The 20,018-nt window shown below is 30.5% G+C and overlaps 1 protein-coding gene across 2 annotated transcripts; it reads left to right on the forward strand.

Moving 5' to 3' along the window:
* The first annotated feature begins 246 nt into the window (after positions 1 to 246).
* On the forward strand, positions 247 to 19,627 carry LOC111612526. Of its 2 annotated transcripts, none has more exons than XM_023353758.1 (10): positions 247 to 925; positions 14,044 to 14,762; positions 15,695 to 15,945; positions 16,019 to 16,136; positions 16,206 to 16,303; positions 16,366 to 16,442; positions 16,523 to 16,759; positions 17,699 to 17,840; positions 17,915 to 17,985; positions 18,057 to 19,627. In XM_023353758.1, exons 1-10 carry the CDS (start codon positions 783 to 785, stop codon positions 18,226 to 18,228), a joined length of 2,028 nt encoding a protein of 675 aa, XP_023209526.1. In that variant the 5' UTR covers positions 247 to 782; the 3' UTR covers positions 18,229 to 19,627. The 2 variants fall into 2 exon arrangements, with proteins under 2 accessions (XP_023209526.1, XP_023209527.1); XM_023353759.1 differs by having other exon boundaries at positions 17,923 to 17,985; positions 18,057 to 18,155.
* The last annotated feature ends 391 nt before the right edge of the window (positions 19,628 to 20,018 follow it).

The raw sequence follows: 20,018 nt of genomic DNA on the forward strand, positions 1-20,018 counted from the left end.
GGTGTTCTCCTACTGCGGATAACATCGATAAAAATCCCCACGTTTTCTTTTGATAACATCCCACCTGCGGGAGTCTTTATCATTAAAATATCCCCCTAATACTTTTATTTTGAATTGACAATATTGTTCTAAAATTAAAATAGTATCAATTTTAATCCCGAANTATTTTGTAAATGTTGAGTCGAATTAGTCTAGAATCGATTAATTTTATTGAAGAAAACCTTTCAAACAGCCGTAGTTCGTAAACTGCATACGTGCTGGGTTGTGATTGGCTCATGTATTTAAGGATTCGTAGAAAATGGATTTCATAAAAACCGCAATGTACCTACCGTGTTATAGGGGGGCCGACTGTATCTATCTTCATTCTCAAGGTTAAGGAAAATGACATCGTGGGCAATAAAACCCGTCTAATCCGCATGGCGAATATTCAATTTCCCGCTTAGTAAAGCGACCAATCGGTGTTCTCCTACTGCGGATAACATCGATAAAAATCCCCACGTTTTCTTTTGATAACATCCCACCTGCGGGAGTCTTTATCATTAAAATATCCCCCTAATACTTTTATTTTGAATTGACAATATTGTTCTAAAATTAAAATAGTATCAATTTTAATCCCGAACATCGATCGATATAAGACTGCTACGGAACAATAGGGAAATTTCCCCAAAATATTTCTCACTCGTTACGCAATAACGCGATTGCTCCAAAGACACGTGTTTATCTACACGCGATAAGCGAAACACACAATCGACAGTGGTTATTGTGACATAGTTCGGTAGTGTATGATGGAGTCCGAGCAAATTACGTCGATTCGGGTCCTACCCAACGAAATTTTCTTTAAAATATTCAGATATTTACAATTGGAAGATTTAGTTTTTACTTCTAACGTGTGTGTGAGGTTCAGGAGCATCGTATTGACAATCAGGTCAGTTTTCTATATATTTTTATAAAGTAATTTAAATTAATTCGTTTATGTTAAGAAAGTATATTCAGACGTTATCAGTTGACTATCTTTTTTACGGGGAGAGGGCAGAAAAATTAGAAACTTTACAACAAGTTCAAATGTTAGATTAATACCTCTATTACCGGAAGTTAAATGACCCAAGAGGGTTATGGTTACGTATATGGTGACGTGGAGAGGCGAGAACAAACACGTGTAACCGTGGCACGTGTTCAGTTATAACAGGGTTCGCGAAACTTTTTTAATCGTCGACCTCCTACAACTTTTCGAAACCTCACATCGACCCTACCAAAAAGTGTGTGTTACAAGCCAAAAAAAGCTCTTACTATTTTAATATATATCTTTTAATTTTACATTTATTGTACATAAATATGTTAATAACAATTTTTGTAACTGACAATCAATGCGATAAATAACCTTGATAATCCTTAGCAAGATTAGCAAATTCGAGTCAAAATTTGTAAGTTTTANCGGATAATCGAAACAAATACTTTAATTTGTCTTTTAATGATAATACAACACGTTTCATTTTCGATGACATATCGGTGATATAAAAAATAAATACTGTATTTAAATCGTGATCAAATATTTAAGAAACAAACGTTCGTATTGAATTTGGACTACTGCTGACCAACGCTAACAGACTTCCTATTGTTTAAAAGGCCTTCTGCTGGCGCAAGAAAAGCGATTTTATAAAATAAAAAGCAGTTAAAAGTTGCTAATTTGAAATATCCCTTTTCCTTTGTTTTCGAGTGAAAAGATGGTATAAATTCTACTTATAAGAGACTGGTTCGATATCTCCCAAAGAACTTTTTTTGCAAGAACGTTTTATACAAGAGCCCCCCGTCTTCAGGAATTAAGTATTTTTATTTAAAAGTTTGTCTTTGACAAAAATTTTTAACTTAGACCTAACTCTAGATAAAAGCAAATCATCGAAAAATTCACAAGTTTAAGATCAAAATATATAAAAATCAATTTAAGAAGGTGGTAAAATTCTATGTAACTGTGTAGATGTATGTCTTTTAATACAAGTGATTATTGATTTCGAAGCAGTTGCGCTTGACAATGAAAATCTCTGTTTAACACACTGTTCAGGAAGCTTAGATTTGTAGCAGAACATTCTAAAGAGTTCGGTATAATTCATTTCTATAACGAATCTATTATTTTAGAAAAGTTAAAAGTTAGACATAGGAATTCGGCANTAGTAATTATCGCTTTCTTTGTAGCTATTATTACATAGGAAAAGTTAATATTTATCTATACAATTTGCTATATTTACAATGGTTGTGCCATTATATGCTGCACACTACACACTATAAGAAGTGATTTAGAAACTTTGCTTACATCATGGAGATGATGATTTTGGTTTATTCCACGCCATCCGGCTATCACCATTACAGGCTTGATAAAAACAACCTCAGTGCAGAAGGGGGGGGAAAAACTCTATTACCAAGAGAATAATTTCACCAATAAATTTCAACTGTAACTTCATTCTCATAAATTCTACTCCTTAAACCACATTCTTGTAGTAGTGCATCTTGGCAGACATACAAACTATAGCAATAAAATTAGTTCTCTTTAATTTAATTTAATTTAATTTTATTTATTTTCTTGCTTCTTCTACAAACAACTAACTCATGCTCACTCCTATTTCTTCTTTACTATTATAATTGGTTAATCAATTTGTGCTTATGCATTTCTTTTACCACACTTCTCCTGTTGTAATGAATTTTTTGTTAATTACATTGTCATATTATTCCACCCTTATCATTTCCTATTCATGTGTTTCCTACTCAAATTTTTGTTTTAAATTCTCCAACTTTCCCTCACCATCTTCCTAAAAATTCCCTGACCCTCGTATCCCTTACAGTATACTATAAGCGTTACAATGTAAATATGATATTTGTATAATGCAAATAGTTATTTTTTTTTAATTAAGAGTTACATAGTTTTTATAATTGCTTTAGTATCCTGTTATTAATCCACAACCATAAATCCATGTGGGTTTGAAAAAATAAAAACCCATTATTTATTATTCATTAACAAATCCTGTGTAATCCATGTATTAAAGTATATGTATATTAAATTTCTCTCTTAATAAATTTCCTGAACATTATAAAATATTAATATACTAGAAAAAAATCAGAAATTGTTTTGTTACACAATCAAAATCATTAAAAAGTTTAAAAAAATCATTTAAATTAATATTACTTATCATTTTTTATCAGTTCATTAACATCTGTCCTCAAAAGAGTATAAATGGTAATTGTGATAGATTCATATAGAGTTAAAATATTTCAAAAAACTTTTAATTAAAGTTAAATTATTGATAGTATTACAGACTTTTCTCCAAAATTCATAATACTGCATAACTAATACGGCTGTGTTAAAATTTATAAATGACAATTGATATTACTGTATATTATATTTGGGACTTAGTTTAATCCCCTAGCATTTTGCAATGCATTTTATAACTTTTCACATGAACAATCAACATTACTTTTTAATTAAATTAAAATTAATTTGCACTATCAGTAAAAGTAGTAAACCTCTGTAATAATTGTATAAACATTAAACAAAATTTTCAAAAATACACAAAGTTATTTCAATTTATAAGGTCTGATTTTGAGTGATTTTAAAATACAATGCCATAGAATATGTCTTATGTGTAATAAGACTTCTTACTAAATGTAAAACTAAAACAAAAAACATAAAAATTATAATAGAATTTTGGCTGACAGTAGGTATTTACAATATATACATATACATAAATAAAATATATCAAAGCTATAAAACTGTCTATGTATTTTGTGTAATAACGAAACGATGACAATTTTGTAGCTTCGCTATATTCTATCAATATTTATTTATGTATTGATGTAACAATTAAAATTAATAATACATTTCATATGGTTTGCATAGTTTAAAGAACTGCTTATGAACTTTGTCTTTAGGTATAGTACAAACAAAATGAAAATTAATGAAAATAAAAATTTATGGCACGAAATTCAGTTTTTCTTTTACTGAAGTATCGAAGTAAAACAGAATCCTGCTAGAATGACAGCCTTTTTTACAAAATGACAAAAACTTTTTATAATACTCTTAAACAGAAGGCAAGTAAAATCAATGCTTTTGTGACAATACAACAGGCGAATTNTGATAGTTAGAGGCTATAAGAGTTACTTTTTTGTAAGATTAGTTTCTTAAGAATAAGAAAAAACATTACTTTTGTTAGAAACTTACAATAGGCTATATTTTCATATTGTTGAAAAAAGCAAACACCAAAAGTTAAAACAATTTTGTGATCTCTTGTAATAATCAAATGAAAAAAATTATATGAATAAATAATAGTTTATTATACTAAACAGGGGTTCCATTTTGCATTTATGCACTTTTAAACTACACATTGTTCAAATTTGATCTCTAGAGGCAAATTTTGCTTGGGAGCTGCGCAGCCCCCACGATACCAGTTATGATTGTAAAATTTACGAAACCAGTTAAGGGTTAAGAATTTACGACCACTGAGCAGGGTGAGACAAAAAATGATATGCATTTTATCACGTACTGTACATAAACANTTTTTTTTAATTAAGAGTTACATAGTTTTTATAATTGCTTTAGTATCCTGTTATTAATCCACAACCATAAATCCATGTGGGTTTGAAAAAATAAAAACCCATTATTTATTATTCATTAACAAATCCTGTGTAATCCATGTATTAAAGTATATGTATATTAAATTTCTCTCTTAATAAATTTCCTGAACATTATAAAATATTAATATACTAGAAAAAAATCAGAAATTGTTTTGTTACACAATCAAAATCATTAAAAAGTTTAAAAAAATCATTTAAATTAATATTACTTATCATTTTTTATCAGTTCATTAACATCTGTCCTCAAAAGAGTATAAATGGTAATTGTGATAGATTCATATAGAGTTAAAATATTTCAAAAAACTTTTAATTAAAGTTAAATTATTGATAGTATTACAGACTTTTCTCCAAAATTCATAATACTGCATAACTAATACGGCTGTGTTAAAATTTATAAATGACAATTGATATTACTGTATATTATATTTGGGACTTAGTTTAATCCCCTAGCATTTTGCAATGCATTTTATAACTTTTCACATGAACAATCAACATTACTTTTTAATTAAATTAAAATTAATTTGCACTATCAGTAAAAGTAGTAAACCTCTGTAATAATTGTATAAACATTAAACAAAATTTTCAAAAATACACAAAGTTATTTCAATTTATAAGGTCTGATTTTGAGTGATTTTAAAATACAATGCCATAGAATATGTCTTATGTGTAATAAGACTTCTTACTAAATGTAAAACTAAAACAAAAAACATAAAAATTATAATAGAATTTTGGCTGACAGTAGGTATTTACAATATATACATATACATAAATAAAATATATCAAAGCTATAAAACTGTCTATGTATTTTGTGTAATAACGAAACGATGACAATTTTGTAGCTTCGCTATATTCTATCAATATTTATTTATGTATTGATGTAAAAATTAAAATTAATAATACATTTCATATGGTTTGAATAGTTTAAAGAACTGCTTATGAACTTTGTCTTTAGGTATAGTACAAACAAAATGAAAATTAATGAAAATAAAAATTTATGGCACGAAATTCAGTTTTTCTTTTACTGAAGTATCGAAGTAAAACAGAATCCTGCTAGAATGACAGCCTTTTTTACAAAATGACAAAAACTTTTTATAATACTCTTAAACAGAAGGCAAGTAAAATCAATGCTTTTGTGACAATACAACAGGCAAATTGCCCTCTAATAGTCGGATCGGTAGGAACTGCTCACTCTGTCGGTGGATGGTTATATAGGAGGGACTAAAAATGCAAGTGGGGAGGGAAGTTGTAGATAAGTTTGATTGGGGTCTGTTTAAATTGAGTGAGTAGTCATGAGCACTTACAAAAACACAGAGATTTAATAGATAAACAACTACTAACGAAATAAACTACAAACTAAATAAATGGGATCCACCTCTAAATGATGAGAGAAGGTTTACAGAGACATAAAGAATACCTCTGGTTGATGCAAATCAAATGATATAATATATGGAGAAGTCTTTCTGATATGGAGACGACGGAAGGTTGTAGAGCAACGAGACGGGAATTCAATGTCTGACGGCTTTGGCTATGCGGGAATCTTCTTATGGCTGTCCTCTTCTGTCACTTCTGCCTCAGTTCTTCTTCCTCTATGGCTATCCTGGATTATCGTCAGCTGCCCTAAATAAGGAGAATTTACTCTTTTTATAGAAAAATTCCACACTTCGCAATTTGCAGCATTTGACGAGATGAACTGATGTGTGTCAGGATGTTCTACCTGACTCAGAAGACAGATGTTCTGTGAAGTGTGTGTAAGATCTTAAAAAAAAAAAAAGTTTTACTTCCCCTCATCATAGGTCTCTTCCAAATAAGGTGACGTGTGTCATTTTAATGTTAAATTATTACTTTAAATTATTGATTATTTTACCACATTTTTAACTCAAAAATTAAAATAATTTGTTACTCTCAAGTCCTCACACTTTCGATAACGGAAAAATGAACATAAAATAAAAAAATTCTCTCATTCAGAATGTCTTGTATTTTTAATTTTAGAAAAAGAGTTATTGCATCAATTCTTGAGTAATTTGTATAATTAAAAATCCTCAGATTGATGCTTGCATTGAATTTACTAATGATAATTTTCATTATCTATATATAACTTGAAAAAAGGTTTCAGTTTGTCTGACTTAATTTGAGTGAATGGCTCGGGCATAAAATATGGTTTAGATATAAAATTGAAGCTGTTATCCTGTAGATCCCCCTGATGCTGCTAAAGAGAAATTTGAGATAAGTGCAATGATTCTGTTTGAGCTAAGCAGCAAAGCTAAGTCTGTAGAAAAATCATGTGGAGTCTTTAGGCTGTTTAACTTTAGCTCAGTCTAAAATTAACTCATGATAAACTTTATACCCTGGGCAATAATTTTATGTTTTGCAATTTCATTATTGTAAATACTGACATCAATAATTGTATAATTTAGTTACTAAAACTGTTGTTATCATCACCCTCTCCCAACTCAATCTCATCAATTCCTCACTCCCACAAAATCTCATTGAGCATTTACTGCTAGCAAACATATTAATCTGGATTTACTTAAAGAACAATGTAGCTTCAATTTATATATTAATTCTTTAACAGTTAGAAAAACAAGTTTCAAGAAACATGCTAAATAGCCATAGAAAAAATTTGACAATAAAGTAATTGTTGAATGGTTAATTTATTTTGTAGTATAAAATGCATACCAATAATATAACCTTGACTTCACAGCATGTGCACATTATAGTTCTGTTGCCAATTCTACAGTATATCTTCACTGATCAATAATCTCAAATTACATGACATATGATGATGACTTTTTATTTTATTTTCAGAAAATGCATATCTTCTCTCATGTTTCAGTCTACATTAGTTCACTAATTGCTAGAATTTGAGAGATTAGAGTTATATGAAATCAGTAATCTTAGATAAGATGCAATAATAGATTATGTAGGATTTATGGGGTTCAATTTAAGAATTTATCTGTTTCATTACTGAAATAGAAGATAAGCAAGCATCTTTGTTGTGTGTTGTTGTTCGGACAAGCCTGGAACAAGGAGCATTGAGTAATAACGATAAAGTTTGATAAATTTGGTCTTAACCAATCAAAAATTTCCAGAATTCACCTGGAATCATATTCACAGCCTTTGAGTGCAAGATTTTATCATCTGAAACTTATTTAGCCATCAAAATGTATTAATTTAAATGTTAGAAAATGTATTAATTTTAAAACAATAAGAACACCTCAAACACAAATGAAATTAAAAATGAAATAGAATTTTACAATTGATTAAAGCAGAATATGATATCTGCATTACATTATATATATATATATATATATAACGCTATTGTTAAAAGCATTTTGTTATGCATGGAAAAAGATTGGGGTAGAGAAGTGAAAAGTAACAACGATTGCAATGGAAGCATTGAGAAGCTCGAGCAAAATCTCAAAAAACAAAGAATAACTAATGGGATTGAAGAAGACGGTTTATGAAGAAAAAAAGAGGAAACAATTTATTTACCAAAACACAAAATTACCCGTTAATTTTATAGTGTTGTTATCAAAATACAATAATAATCAGACGTTTATCGGTGAAACCTAATTCCAATTTACGAAATAATTACGATGATGTAGTTATCGAATTGATTGTTTAAAAATTTGCAATTGTACTCGAAACAGAAGCATATTAATCGGTCTTTTAGAGTATTTCTCTATTGTAATAATTGTGTTTATATAGCTTAAAACTTATATAAATTCAATTTCATAGATTATTTATCGTTACATTTTTATCAGTACTTTTGAATTTAATNTGTGTTGTTTGATTTTTTTAATTGATGAACTGTCTTAGAAAATATAGGTTATTTATTAGGTTCAATTTCAAAAATGTAAATATCTTAGAATATTTAAAATGTAATAAAGATTTTGAACTTTGAAGATGAACAGAAGTGCTTCATACATTATACAAAAAAATAAAATAAAATGTTGTAGTACTCTTTAAATAGAAGTAACAAATATGAAATATATTTAGACTTTTGTAATTATATTTTAATAACAGAATTTGGAAGAAATTTCTATGCATTTGATACAAAAAATTTCTGTAAATTTTATTTAAAAGTTTTAATTGACAAAACATTTTAAAACATTGAACTTTGTTTTTAAAATGTAACCGGTAACTACAGTATGACTACTTTCTCTAATGTTTTCTAATGTTCTGTAATGAATGAAAGCCTTAATATAATACATTGAGTCTTTCTTCCTTTTTGGATTATGAATTTCCTGAGGAAGGTTGATTACAAAGACCAAAAATGTTACAGAAATAAACTATTACTGCACCATAAAAGTAGAAGTATTGGAGTTGTTCATTAATAGTGCAGTTACCAAAGTAGTATCCTAATATGTAATTATGAAGGCTGTTTACCTTCATTCTGTGACTGCTTGCGAGTATGTTATGTAAGTGTTTGTGATTTATGTGTGCATCAGATGTATTTTTTGTATAAGATTAAAAATTAATACATAAGGTATTTGTATGGAATAATTAAAGAAATTTCCTAAATTTTAATTGATATAAATATTTTGGGTTTATTATTTATCTACATATCTCTTAGTTTGAAATTAAAGAACATTTTGCAATGTAACTGACAGGTGATTTTGACAATTTAGAAACATTTTGGTTAATAAAATTCAGGAGAAACAAATATAAATGATAAGTATCTACATTCAAAACTCAAATTGTGTTCTCTGGATGAAAACATGGTGACCTATATTAATTTAAACACAATGTTTTCATCCAAACAATGCAATATATGATATATGGTTGAGATGGTTTCTATTAGCAACCATATAAAAAATATACAGAAATATTTAGAAATTACAGAATAGACATACCCTAAAATCCAGTTTATATATTTATATGTAAACTATGAATTTAAAGTTTAAAAAAATAATACCAATAATCAGAGAACTCAGTCTTGGATTTATTACTTGATCCCAATGTTGTTATATATAAAGAATCCCAAGGAAAAATTATTCAATTTGTTTGTTTGAATAGGAAAGCTTCCCATCATAATGGTATAAGATTATGTTAAATATATCTCTAGACAGGTTATCGAAGACTACTATTTATAATATCATCCTAATAGTTTCCTAAAGTTCAAAATGCTTTAATAGCTTTCTGGTTATGGTCTGTATAAAAAAACTTTTGAACTCATGCACAAGTGTTGTAAGGGGATCGTATAGACATTTGATTTCTATAGAACAGAAACTTAACTCTGTCATTACAAAGAATTCTATACACAGACAAATACAGTTTCACAGATAGAATAATTCCAAGTGTTTTGAAAATGCAACTATGGTATAGAAGAATGTGCTATGTACAGTGTAGAAAGTAGAGTATATTTTAATTATAAAGATAGAAAATTAATATAATGTATGAAAAAATGATTCCTGAATTACATTAACATATATTATTACTATTATTATTAATTATATGCTAAGTAATTAGGCACTAGATGCAAACATTAGGAACCATCTTTTCTAAACTTAATAATTATAATTTAAATTAATATTTTAATAATTTAGAAGGTTTATAATTTGGTAATCATTTGGCTCTAATATATATAACAATCAAGTTTGGATGTTTTTACGTATATGTAAATTAAGATAACATTGAATATTTTAATAAAAATTTACAGGCTTTACAAAAAAAAATTTTCATTAACAATTCTGGCAAAAATTATCTCTAACAAGAAAATAATAGAAATCAAAGATTAAATCATGCATAGAAATTTTCATTGTTTACTGTTTTGGAATGTCAAGAATTTGTCAAACACAATGTGTTATTATTATTAAACATATTCATTTTTGCTTAAACAAAATAGTAGTGAAAATGTATTAAGGCTTATCACACACCATCAACAAAATATTTAAAACATTTATTCAACTTTAGTTATTTACAGAACAATTGTAATTATAAACTATTAAATAAAGTGCATTTCAGAATTTGTATTTCCTCTTCAGTTAGAATATTGTTACACATCAAAGCAATCAGTTTTTAACCTTCTTGATAACCATTCTTTATTTATCTATTTCAGTTTTTAAAAACTACAACTGTACATTGTTTTGAAGTAAATTTAATCCAATGTTATTTACTGTTTACTATTTCTCAGTACTTATTCAAAGGCTTATCGTACATTGAGACTTATCTGTATTTCTTTTATTATTCTAATAATTATACATTAGACTCCAAACAGCTACAATTATGGCCATTCTAAAATTTACTTGAGCTGTTTCAAGCTGTTTCCTTACAAACCTCTTTAGTCAGGTTATATTGGCCAAATAAAACAGCATTAAATTTGTGTGACTCTCACTAAAACTACTGACAAACATGCTTAAAAACACATTTAATACGCCAACAGCTGTCAACAGCATACCTACAAATATTTGATTATCTAATATCTTTATAAATACTCTTACTACACATTATATTACTGATTTATTTGTGTTAAGCTACTTAGTGTTTCTAATTTTAAGTTACAGTAATTTACAGCATCATATTTGGTTACACTAATTTTTCCATAAATATTCTTAAAAGAAGAGAAATTGAAAGTTATCACTTATAGCACTTCATAAGTAACATTTTTATCATCATCATTTAATTTTTTAACATATTTCTTTGCATAACTCACTAAACAGGTGAATTTTGAAGAGAAATATAACACAAGTATCTTATTTATGTAAAATGAATATGTTAAATAATGATAGTAAAGTATGGGCAAAAAGCACAGTTATTATCATAATAACAGTACTCTTTTTTGTCACACACAACTCTGTCCATAATAACTAAGCACTAATAATGCAATGCTAAATGAGTCAAAAAACTTTTATAAAATAAAACTCTTTGAGACTAAATCCATCTCATAAAATAATGTTAAGATCTGATAAGCAAAAGCAATTTTTAAATATATAAGATTGAATCTGTTAAAGTGTGAATGTGTGACTTTAAAAACATAGAAACACTTAATTATTTCTTGTTACATAAGTTTAAAACTGTCACATTGTCTACAAAATAATTGAAAATGTTTAAGACAAAGCAAGATAGGTTAAAAGCCTGATAGAGCTATTAGAGACGTGTCTTAAGAGAGCAAAATTAGAAAAAAAGGATCCATGACGTAAGGATAAACTTTTACCACTTGTAGATTTTTTTATAAACGACTTTAAAGAACACTTACCATTCGAAATACACAGAGCCACGGCAGAACACGGCGGATTTTAACCACGTGATACAGCTAATCGATAGAAAATTTGACAACCCATTGTCACTACTGTTTACCCAGCATATCTACGGGAGTTTTCTCGTATGACAAGGCCGTTTTATTCCGTAGCATGCGGTAAGTCTTGTGCCTGAGCTTCTAGGCTATATCGCCACGTGGTAAACTGTGACGTAGTTGTATGCGTTTATGATGTCTTCCGTCAAGTGTTTTTACGCGTAACTGCCTCCTATTCGGGCGTTACAGACGTAGAGGGAACCCGGAAAACTCCGCTGTCCAGGCCAGGCGCCAACACACGGCCGAAATTTGAGTGTTCAGAGAACGGAATCGCGTGGCCACTGACATCCAACCTGCATCCTACTGCGGCCAGTCCACGTTGACCGTCGAGTATTCAGCCTGGTGGGAAAAAATGGCAACATTAATTTTTAATAATAATTAACATGATTAATTATAAAATGATAATATTTTATTTTGGAAACTTGTAAAAAGGAATTTATAGGCAAATCAATAAATTTGTTCTGTTTTTCCAATCTGATGTTCACCAGAAGTCGAGATCCACTCAAAAGCGATTTTAACTTAATATGTGATTATGTCCTGCGTGTATTGCTGATTTTAGTTGTATATTACAAACTCTAAATTCATTGAGCGGTGCTCTGCAAGTGTCAGGAAGCGTTTTGTCTGTGATTGAAGTTTTAAAAACCGCACGGCTTTTAAACCTGATATTTTGTAAAAAAAATGCAGGGCCGATGTTGTGACCAAACTTGGAATTTTAAATTCGATCAACGGTCCGAGATATTCCGGGTCAAAATCGCTATGTTAACTCGAAGGCCAAATTCACTTTTTTAAGAACAGCAATGGCGCACTTGGAAGGGAGACAAGGGCCCTGTCAGCATCCAATGAAAAAAAAGAAAAGATACTAGGAAATTTCTCAAAAATCCATTCTGAATTAATATTTTTTTTTTATTACATTGTGTCGTTTCTTCTATTTCTATACTACTAATGAATCAGTGATAAGAGGCCCTCTTAGTACCCACAGATCAGAAAGAGTAAAAAAAAAGTGGTCCCGTAAGGCGAGAATTTTATTCAGTTGGGATTAAATAGTTTATTATTTATTTTACTCCTCTTCCTCCAGGTTAACTCCTGAATAATCTACTGGTTTAAAGCAACCGCGCGGCTAGTTTACACGAGTTTTTGCAATTGCAGTCTATTCCGAAATGATAGAGCCACTGTGAAACTAAGTATAAGATATCTCCTAGAATCTAGGATATATCTTACACTTAGCAGCAAATGTATTTAATTCCCAATGTGGCCCTTGCGTCAAAAACTTTGGACACCTCTGTCCTAGAAAAACGAAAGTGATCGGTTATAAGCTGGTTGTGCGCTACAAAACGCTCTCAAACGAATTTCCGATTACTCTGAATTTATATTGATCTCGGAGAAAATATTCTACTACGATTTTTACGACGGCCGTTTTACATGCAGTGTCTCTAGTCACAGATTTGTGTCTCAATTTTCTATAGAACGTTTACAGCGTGTCACCACATTTTTTTTTCTTTGAAGCCGAAACAGAAAATTCTCTGATGCGGAGCTCACTTTCGTTTTCCCCAAAAATACGTAGTTGTATTTAAGATACAATCAGCCAATAGCATAGCAGATAAAGTGGTTGCTGATTACTTTGAAGAACCCAAAATTGTCTGGGTTGAAAAACGATAAATTTTTCGGGATCCATCCGAAAAAGTCTGTTCCTCTCACCACCATTCTGTGCCTGGCCAAACCCGTAATAGGCTTTCTAAGAAGCCCTGTTTGTGCCCGACGAGTGGCCGAGTTCAGAATACCACTGAGCACCGGTAGTTGCGCGTGGGTTCGCGCATCGCCAATGCGCTGGCCGCACGAAGTTTACCGAGTTTTCATCACGTCGGTAATGCCAAAATAGAAATTAGTTTCTTTATAAAGTCAATCTTAGAAAACATTCCCTTTGGAAGATCGCCCACGTGTCGCGTTTCCCTATACAGGTAATCCAATCCTTTCTGAAACCCACACAATGGAAAGGGTTCTAAAAATCAGCCAATGTATAGTGTACATTTAAATAGTCTTAAATGTAGCTAAAATGTGATTATTTGTTGTTCAGTAAATAAAGTGCGTATGAATTAAATACAAGAAAATTAACGTTTCTCTTATATTTCTTGCAGTGATTCGTTTCTAATGAAGAGATGCTTGGAACTGTTCTTCGTAAATCATTCGAAAGACATTCAAATTTTAGACGTCAGCAATTGTTCGGACGAGATACCCGATGACGTGTGGTTAAAATGCGTGATAAGATTTAAATACGTTCAATCACTCCGTATAGTGAACACAGAACTGGAATATGACTTAGTGATTGATATTTTAATCAGACTTCCTCATCTGCAAGAGCTGATTTTAACCACGCATCAAACGCTTTTACTGAAAACTGAAGAAAGATATGACTACACATTAAACAAGGATCTTATAAACTCCAAACTTTTATTGATGGCAGAAAAACTGGACCGAAATCCGCTGAAAAAATTAAGTAAAATGCAGATATCAATTGATAATTCTTACTGTAGTTATTGTTTCTTGCATCTATTGTTGTTATACCTCCCAAATATAGAATATATCCACATTCATCTGGTGAATTATCTTCTTGAAAACAAAGATGATTCAAGATTCTATTTGCCAGTTCTGAGTAATGCAACGTTTTATTGGAAACTAAACTTAAATAAATTGGTTAGCATCATCTTAACCGAAGATAATTATACCGATGACGATTACACGAATAAAATGAAAATGGAGAATGATTACACCTTATTGAAATGGATTCTGGAAGGGCGAATGCAAGACGTTCCTTTGAATGATTACTGGATGGCGCCTGAAATCGCGGACAGATTTGGTAAGTCAAACATCATTATCTCAAACTATTCCAAGGTAGAATTTAAGATAAATGAGTATGGTAAAGCCGTCAAATCAGCTAAATTATAATTTAGATCAGCTAAAAACTTTTGTACGTGGTTTGACCCGATATGCCGCAAGCCTCCTCATCCACTCGTATTGTAGATCTAGTTAGATGCGCGATCGGTGCCGGCAAAAATGGAATTTCTTACTACTATCAGGGTGAAAAAATTTACGTAATTTAAAAATCATATAATATGAAAGAAAGCTATATACCACGGAACTTATATTGGAATAATAGTATTTTCCACTAAATCACCGAAGCAATTAACCCTGCGAACTTGTCATTGGTTCCCTCCTCGTTTCGTGGAGTTTTTCGGGTTTTTTTCGCGTGTTTCACATAAAAATAAAACAGTTTCTTGGAGAAAATTTCTTCCAGCTGATTCCGTGGAAGATCGTCCATGTGATGTGTTGATGTATTTCCTTAAATTTACCCAACCAATGCTTGCCAGCTAATTTTTTAAAATTATAACTTCTACATCGCATCGCAACAACACTCTGTTATAATTTGGAGTTTAGAAAGAGACTTTTTTAAATCTCGCTTGATATACAGCACAATGATTCGCGGCCGTATCTAAACCTTTGACACGCTTCCCGTATCTAACATTTGCCACGTCCAGTTTTCTGGTTTTCTTCAAAAAAGGAAGATTTCACAAAGCCAGTCTGTTTGATGAGGTGCGAACCCGCAATCAACTACCTGTGGTGTCACTGGTTTTATCTCTTTGGCCACCGGTGAATGCACATTAGAAAGTTTATAATGTAGCAGTTGAATAACTTTGTTATCGCTGTATATTATTTTCTGAAAACTTGTGACAAGAATGATAAATAAATTATTTTATAAAATTTAATTCTGTAGTTTTCAAAATATTGCAGCTGTACAAAAGAAAAAGGAGGAAAACATTTTACGTTCAAGTTTCCTGAATAATTTATGTTCGGCTGATTCGAATTATTTCATCGACGAAGGCATGAAATATGGAATAGTCGAGGAACATTCGGAAGCGAAATACGTCAGTTACAGAGATTCTAAATTCGAAAATGAAGATTTAGAAAATTTCCTGAAATTCGCCACTAAAAGTTTGCAATATCTTTGCTTCAACAAAGTGAATTTTACTAGAGATAAATTGGTTAGTCGTGATTAATTTTAACCGAATTGTCGTCAATATTTCAAGTTAATTCTTTCTATTTGAAATTTTTCAGATAGTCAATAGATTTAATAAATTACTCGCCTCTTGTTTTCTTATAAAAGAATTAAATCTAATCAACTGCCATATTGGATTATGTCGTCACTTATTCAATGGAATCAGTAAATTAAGAGGTTTGTCTTCGTTTTTATGCATATAATTACGCGATAATTACATTGTGGTTATAACGAGGCTTTTTTCAGGATTGCAACGCCTCGCGTTACCCGCCTGTTCGGAAGTTAGCAAGTGCTGTATTTCGAAAACTAGGAATAATATCACCGTTAAATCCTCTAATAGTGATGTAAGTATTTAATTCTTGCTGAGAATACTTGAATATCATATTCTTATTGGTCGTGTGTTTAGTCACTGCTCATGTCCATCGCCAAGAAATGTCATCAACTGTCCGAATTAGAGATTTATGGGTGCGGTGTATGCAAAAGGTGTGTCGTATTTAGAATTATTTTAATGTTTATTTCATACGTAAATCATATATATCACGTTTACTTTTTGGATTTTTCAGCCATGAAAATTCAGAATTGTGCTGGGATACACATCTGTCGGCTTTATCCAAGATGAGCAGATTGACGTCTTTAACATTAGTGAATATTCCTCAAATAAGAGCAGCTCGTTTCCTGAAGGATATCGCAGTTAATTGCCTAAATATCAAAAGTTTACGGATTCATAATCTGGGAAAATGTAATTACTTGGAATCCCTCTTCTGCTTTTTAATGACGGCACCAAATTTGGTGCATTTCAGGTATTTTTAATATTAGAAAGTTTTAATGTTTAAAGTTTAAAGGCTGGGCATTTATTCGATTCGTTAATATGAATTAATACAATTAATTACTGATATTAATTACCGCATTAGTTGCTGATAGTGCATAGAAGGCTGAAAACATAATGGACACACAATTTCGCTTATAATCGGAGACTTAATCGATACAGATTACACCAATATGGATGTGGGGTATGAATTAATGTGTAGAAGCACAGTGACAAACTTGTTTCTGGGGAGAGAAAGTGTTTTAGGAGGTGGGCATTATCCTTAGTTAGGTGTTATAAATATGAAAAAACCCAGAAAACTGATCGTAGTCAGCACGTTAGTGAAGCGCAAACCAATAGCACCTATTTTGCGTTTATCCTCCACTCACTGCTGTGTAGCAGTAATAATACGAAAAACGATGGTTTCCTGTTCGTTGTATATCCAATTCAATTTGAAAAACATTATTTTATTTTGAAGCTGGTTAAAAGGATTTACATAACATACGAGAGGATTAAGAATTATTCTACTGTTCTGAGCACCCGGAATAAAATGCATGCGAGCAACACCAAGAAGATTTTACTCGAAACTCTTTATCTTGTGGATACAATGAGGCCTCTTTTCCGTACTCATCGCGGATTCGGTTAGTTGAAGAATATGGTGGCCGATTAGTGAGGGATTGTAATTTTTCTAGAAAGGTCGCTCATGAGAAATTCCCGAGAAATTGTTTATTCAAATACGATTCCAGTAATTCCAAAGCAGTAGGCCGATGTCTTACTAGGCCAAGGTGTCATTTTATACTTTTAAATGTTAATTAATGAATGGAAGTGTTTTCTAACGGTTCCAATCAAATTAATCAATTTTACTTTTGTTCCGAATTGTTCTGTTGTCTATTTTATTTTTAAAATTCTTTTACTGCTATTTAACACTATTTAGACTCGGTCAAAGTGATATCGATTTATCAGACTCGCGACTGTGGCAAGCGTTGAGCAAAGCAAAAAGGTTACAAGAGTTACGTGTTCTGTCAAATAGGAAAACAACTGTACAGGGTGGTGAAATTGTGGAAGCATTGACAGAGGTATGTTAAAAACTTATTAACCAGTGGATCATAACATTTGAATAAGTTTAATTTAACAATAAATCACTTTATAGCTCTCTAGTTTTTACGTTTTTCATATTCATGCACCTGTTAAAATTCAAAAGTACAGAAGAATTTTATCTTGGTAAACTTCCGTTTTTTTTCATTATAAACTTAAATTGCTAACAGAAAATTAACTTAAAGAATGTTTTGTAGGGCCGTAAAGAGAAAAGAGAAGAGTGGAATAGACGTAGACATTAATCGAAGTGGATACAAATGGGTCGATGACGACATAAATCTTTTATTGAAGTTGCAGAATGAATGTCGAAAGTGTTTTACATTCACTAATAATAGTTACCCAAAACACAAACTAATGTCGAGTTGTTAGTTAAATCCAGAATATTATTAATATTGAAGAAAGAAGGCACTAGGTGGTATTTTATGTGGTTCCGGTCGTAAAGTTCAAAGTGCTGGAGTCACTTTAAGTGTTTTTGAGCCACCGAGTTAATTTCTTTACACGGTATGGATCATACGGATACGGATGCTAAATACAGTGTAATCATAAACAGTTTATATTCAGAGCTCACCGTAAAAAAAAACTACTAGGTAAAGCCAAAATTTGGTTCATATTAGACAAATTATTTTTTCTACAGAGACATTGAGAGAGAGAGAGAAAACGTACTTCTTTAAATGCAGTGAAAGAATAATAATAATAATAATTAAAAGCGAGATAAAGTAATAAAAAAGACGAGGCTGTTTGCCATTGTTAGGTAAGAATGATGGTTCATCGTCGTCTTATTCACACGTTTGAATAACACTATTTTTTAAAAACTGTTCTTAAATACCAATTAATAAGACAACATGTTTCGTACATTCTTGCCACGAAAACAATAACATATGTGATATGAATATGAATTTTTCTAAACTTGAAAGCAAATTTATTTATTTCTCGAAAAAAGTTCTGTTTAACATTAGAATTAAAATCTTCTCGCTTCAAAAATAATAATAATCTGGAAAAGGAATGAATAGGATTTTAATATTTCAAGATTTCTCCGAATCAGCATAGAAAACACATATTGGATTTTTGGATAAAATAATAATAATAATTTTCAATTCATCGATATTATGGACACGAAATCATTTTGTTTGCAAAGGTATTCGTATTAAATTACGTCATCACACTTTACGTGGCTGCTACCCATTGGAGAGACGTCAACCAGCAACTAATGTTCAGTGGTTTTAGTAACACGTCTACAGTTTCATGTGTCTAGAATGTTCTAATTTATCATAAAATGTATTTTATAATCATCTGTATTCAGGTTAAAACTTGCACAGATGTATTATTGACAGGAAAAAGAACACTACTTCGGGTTTTTTATATTCCTCCAAACAGAAAAACTGCATTTTAATCAGGATCAAAACTGATTGAAACGATAAAATTGCGGAATTACTATTTACAAGAGATTTATTTAGAAATTTTTTATAAAAATCGACAGAAATAGTTGTTAAAGTACACATTTTCGCTGCTTCATTTTCTAAAAAAATTTTACATGGCTATACACGTATGTACCAGCGGTTTCATTTTTTAACAGGGATGCTATTTTGATGAGTTACGTTATAATCTTTTGCACTTCACTTTAGATGATTACAGAATTGAATTCTCGAATTATTGAGTAATTATAGAATTGTAAATTGCATCATTATTTTCACCTTTTGAAAACGTTAAGTGCCTTTTTTACGATTGCGTGACAACATTTCTAAATGCAATGTTATGTCTAAGAATGCTGCACAACCAAAAATTCAGTTGTCAGAATATTTTATTTATTTATTTATTTCTGTAAAAATGTTTACGAATTTTTTGTCATTTGTAATTTGATTCAAATAAAATAATATTAATTTATATAAAATAGATTAGATGAAATATTTTTGATACCTTCAAGTGTTGATATTAAAAAGAATCGACTGTAATTATTTAATAACGTTCACTTACATCTGTAATAAGAATGAATTGTAAAGTGTTAGTGAACATTCATAAAACACGTTACCTACTTAAAGGGGTAAGTCAGTGGTTCCCATTGACCACTATAGAGGAAGTGTCTGAGTCTGAAAAAGGTTAAATTATAATATAGATAAAAGTATTTGGGGTTGCGTATCTTACTCTGCGTGTTTCAGGGGTAG

The sequence above is a fragment of the Centruroides sculpturatus genome, unplaced genomic scaffold (assembly GCF_000671375.1).
Source record: "Centruroides sculpturatus isolate CEXI.00-Female unplaced genomic scaffold, Cexi_2.0 scaffold1553, whole genome shotgun sequence".
NCBI lineage: Eukaryota > Metazoa > Arthropoda > Arachnida > Scorpiones > Buthidae > Centruroides > Centruroides sculpturatus.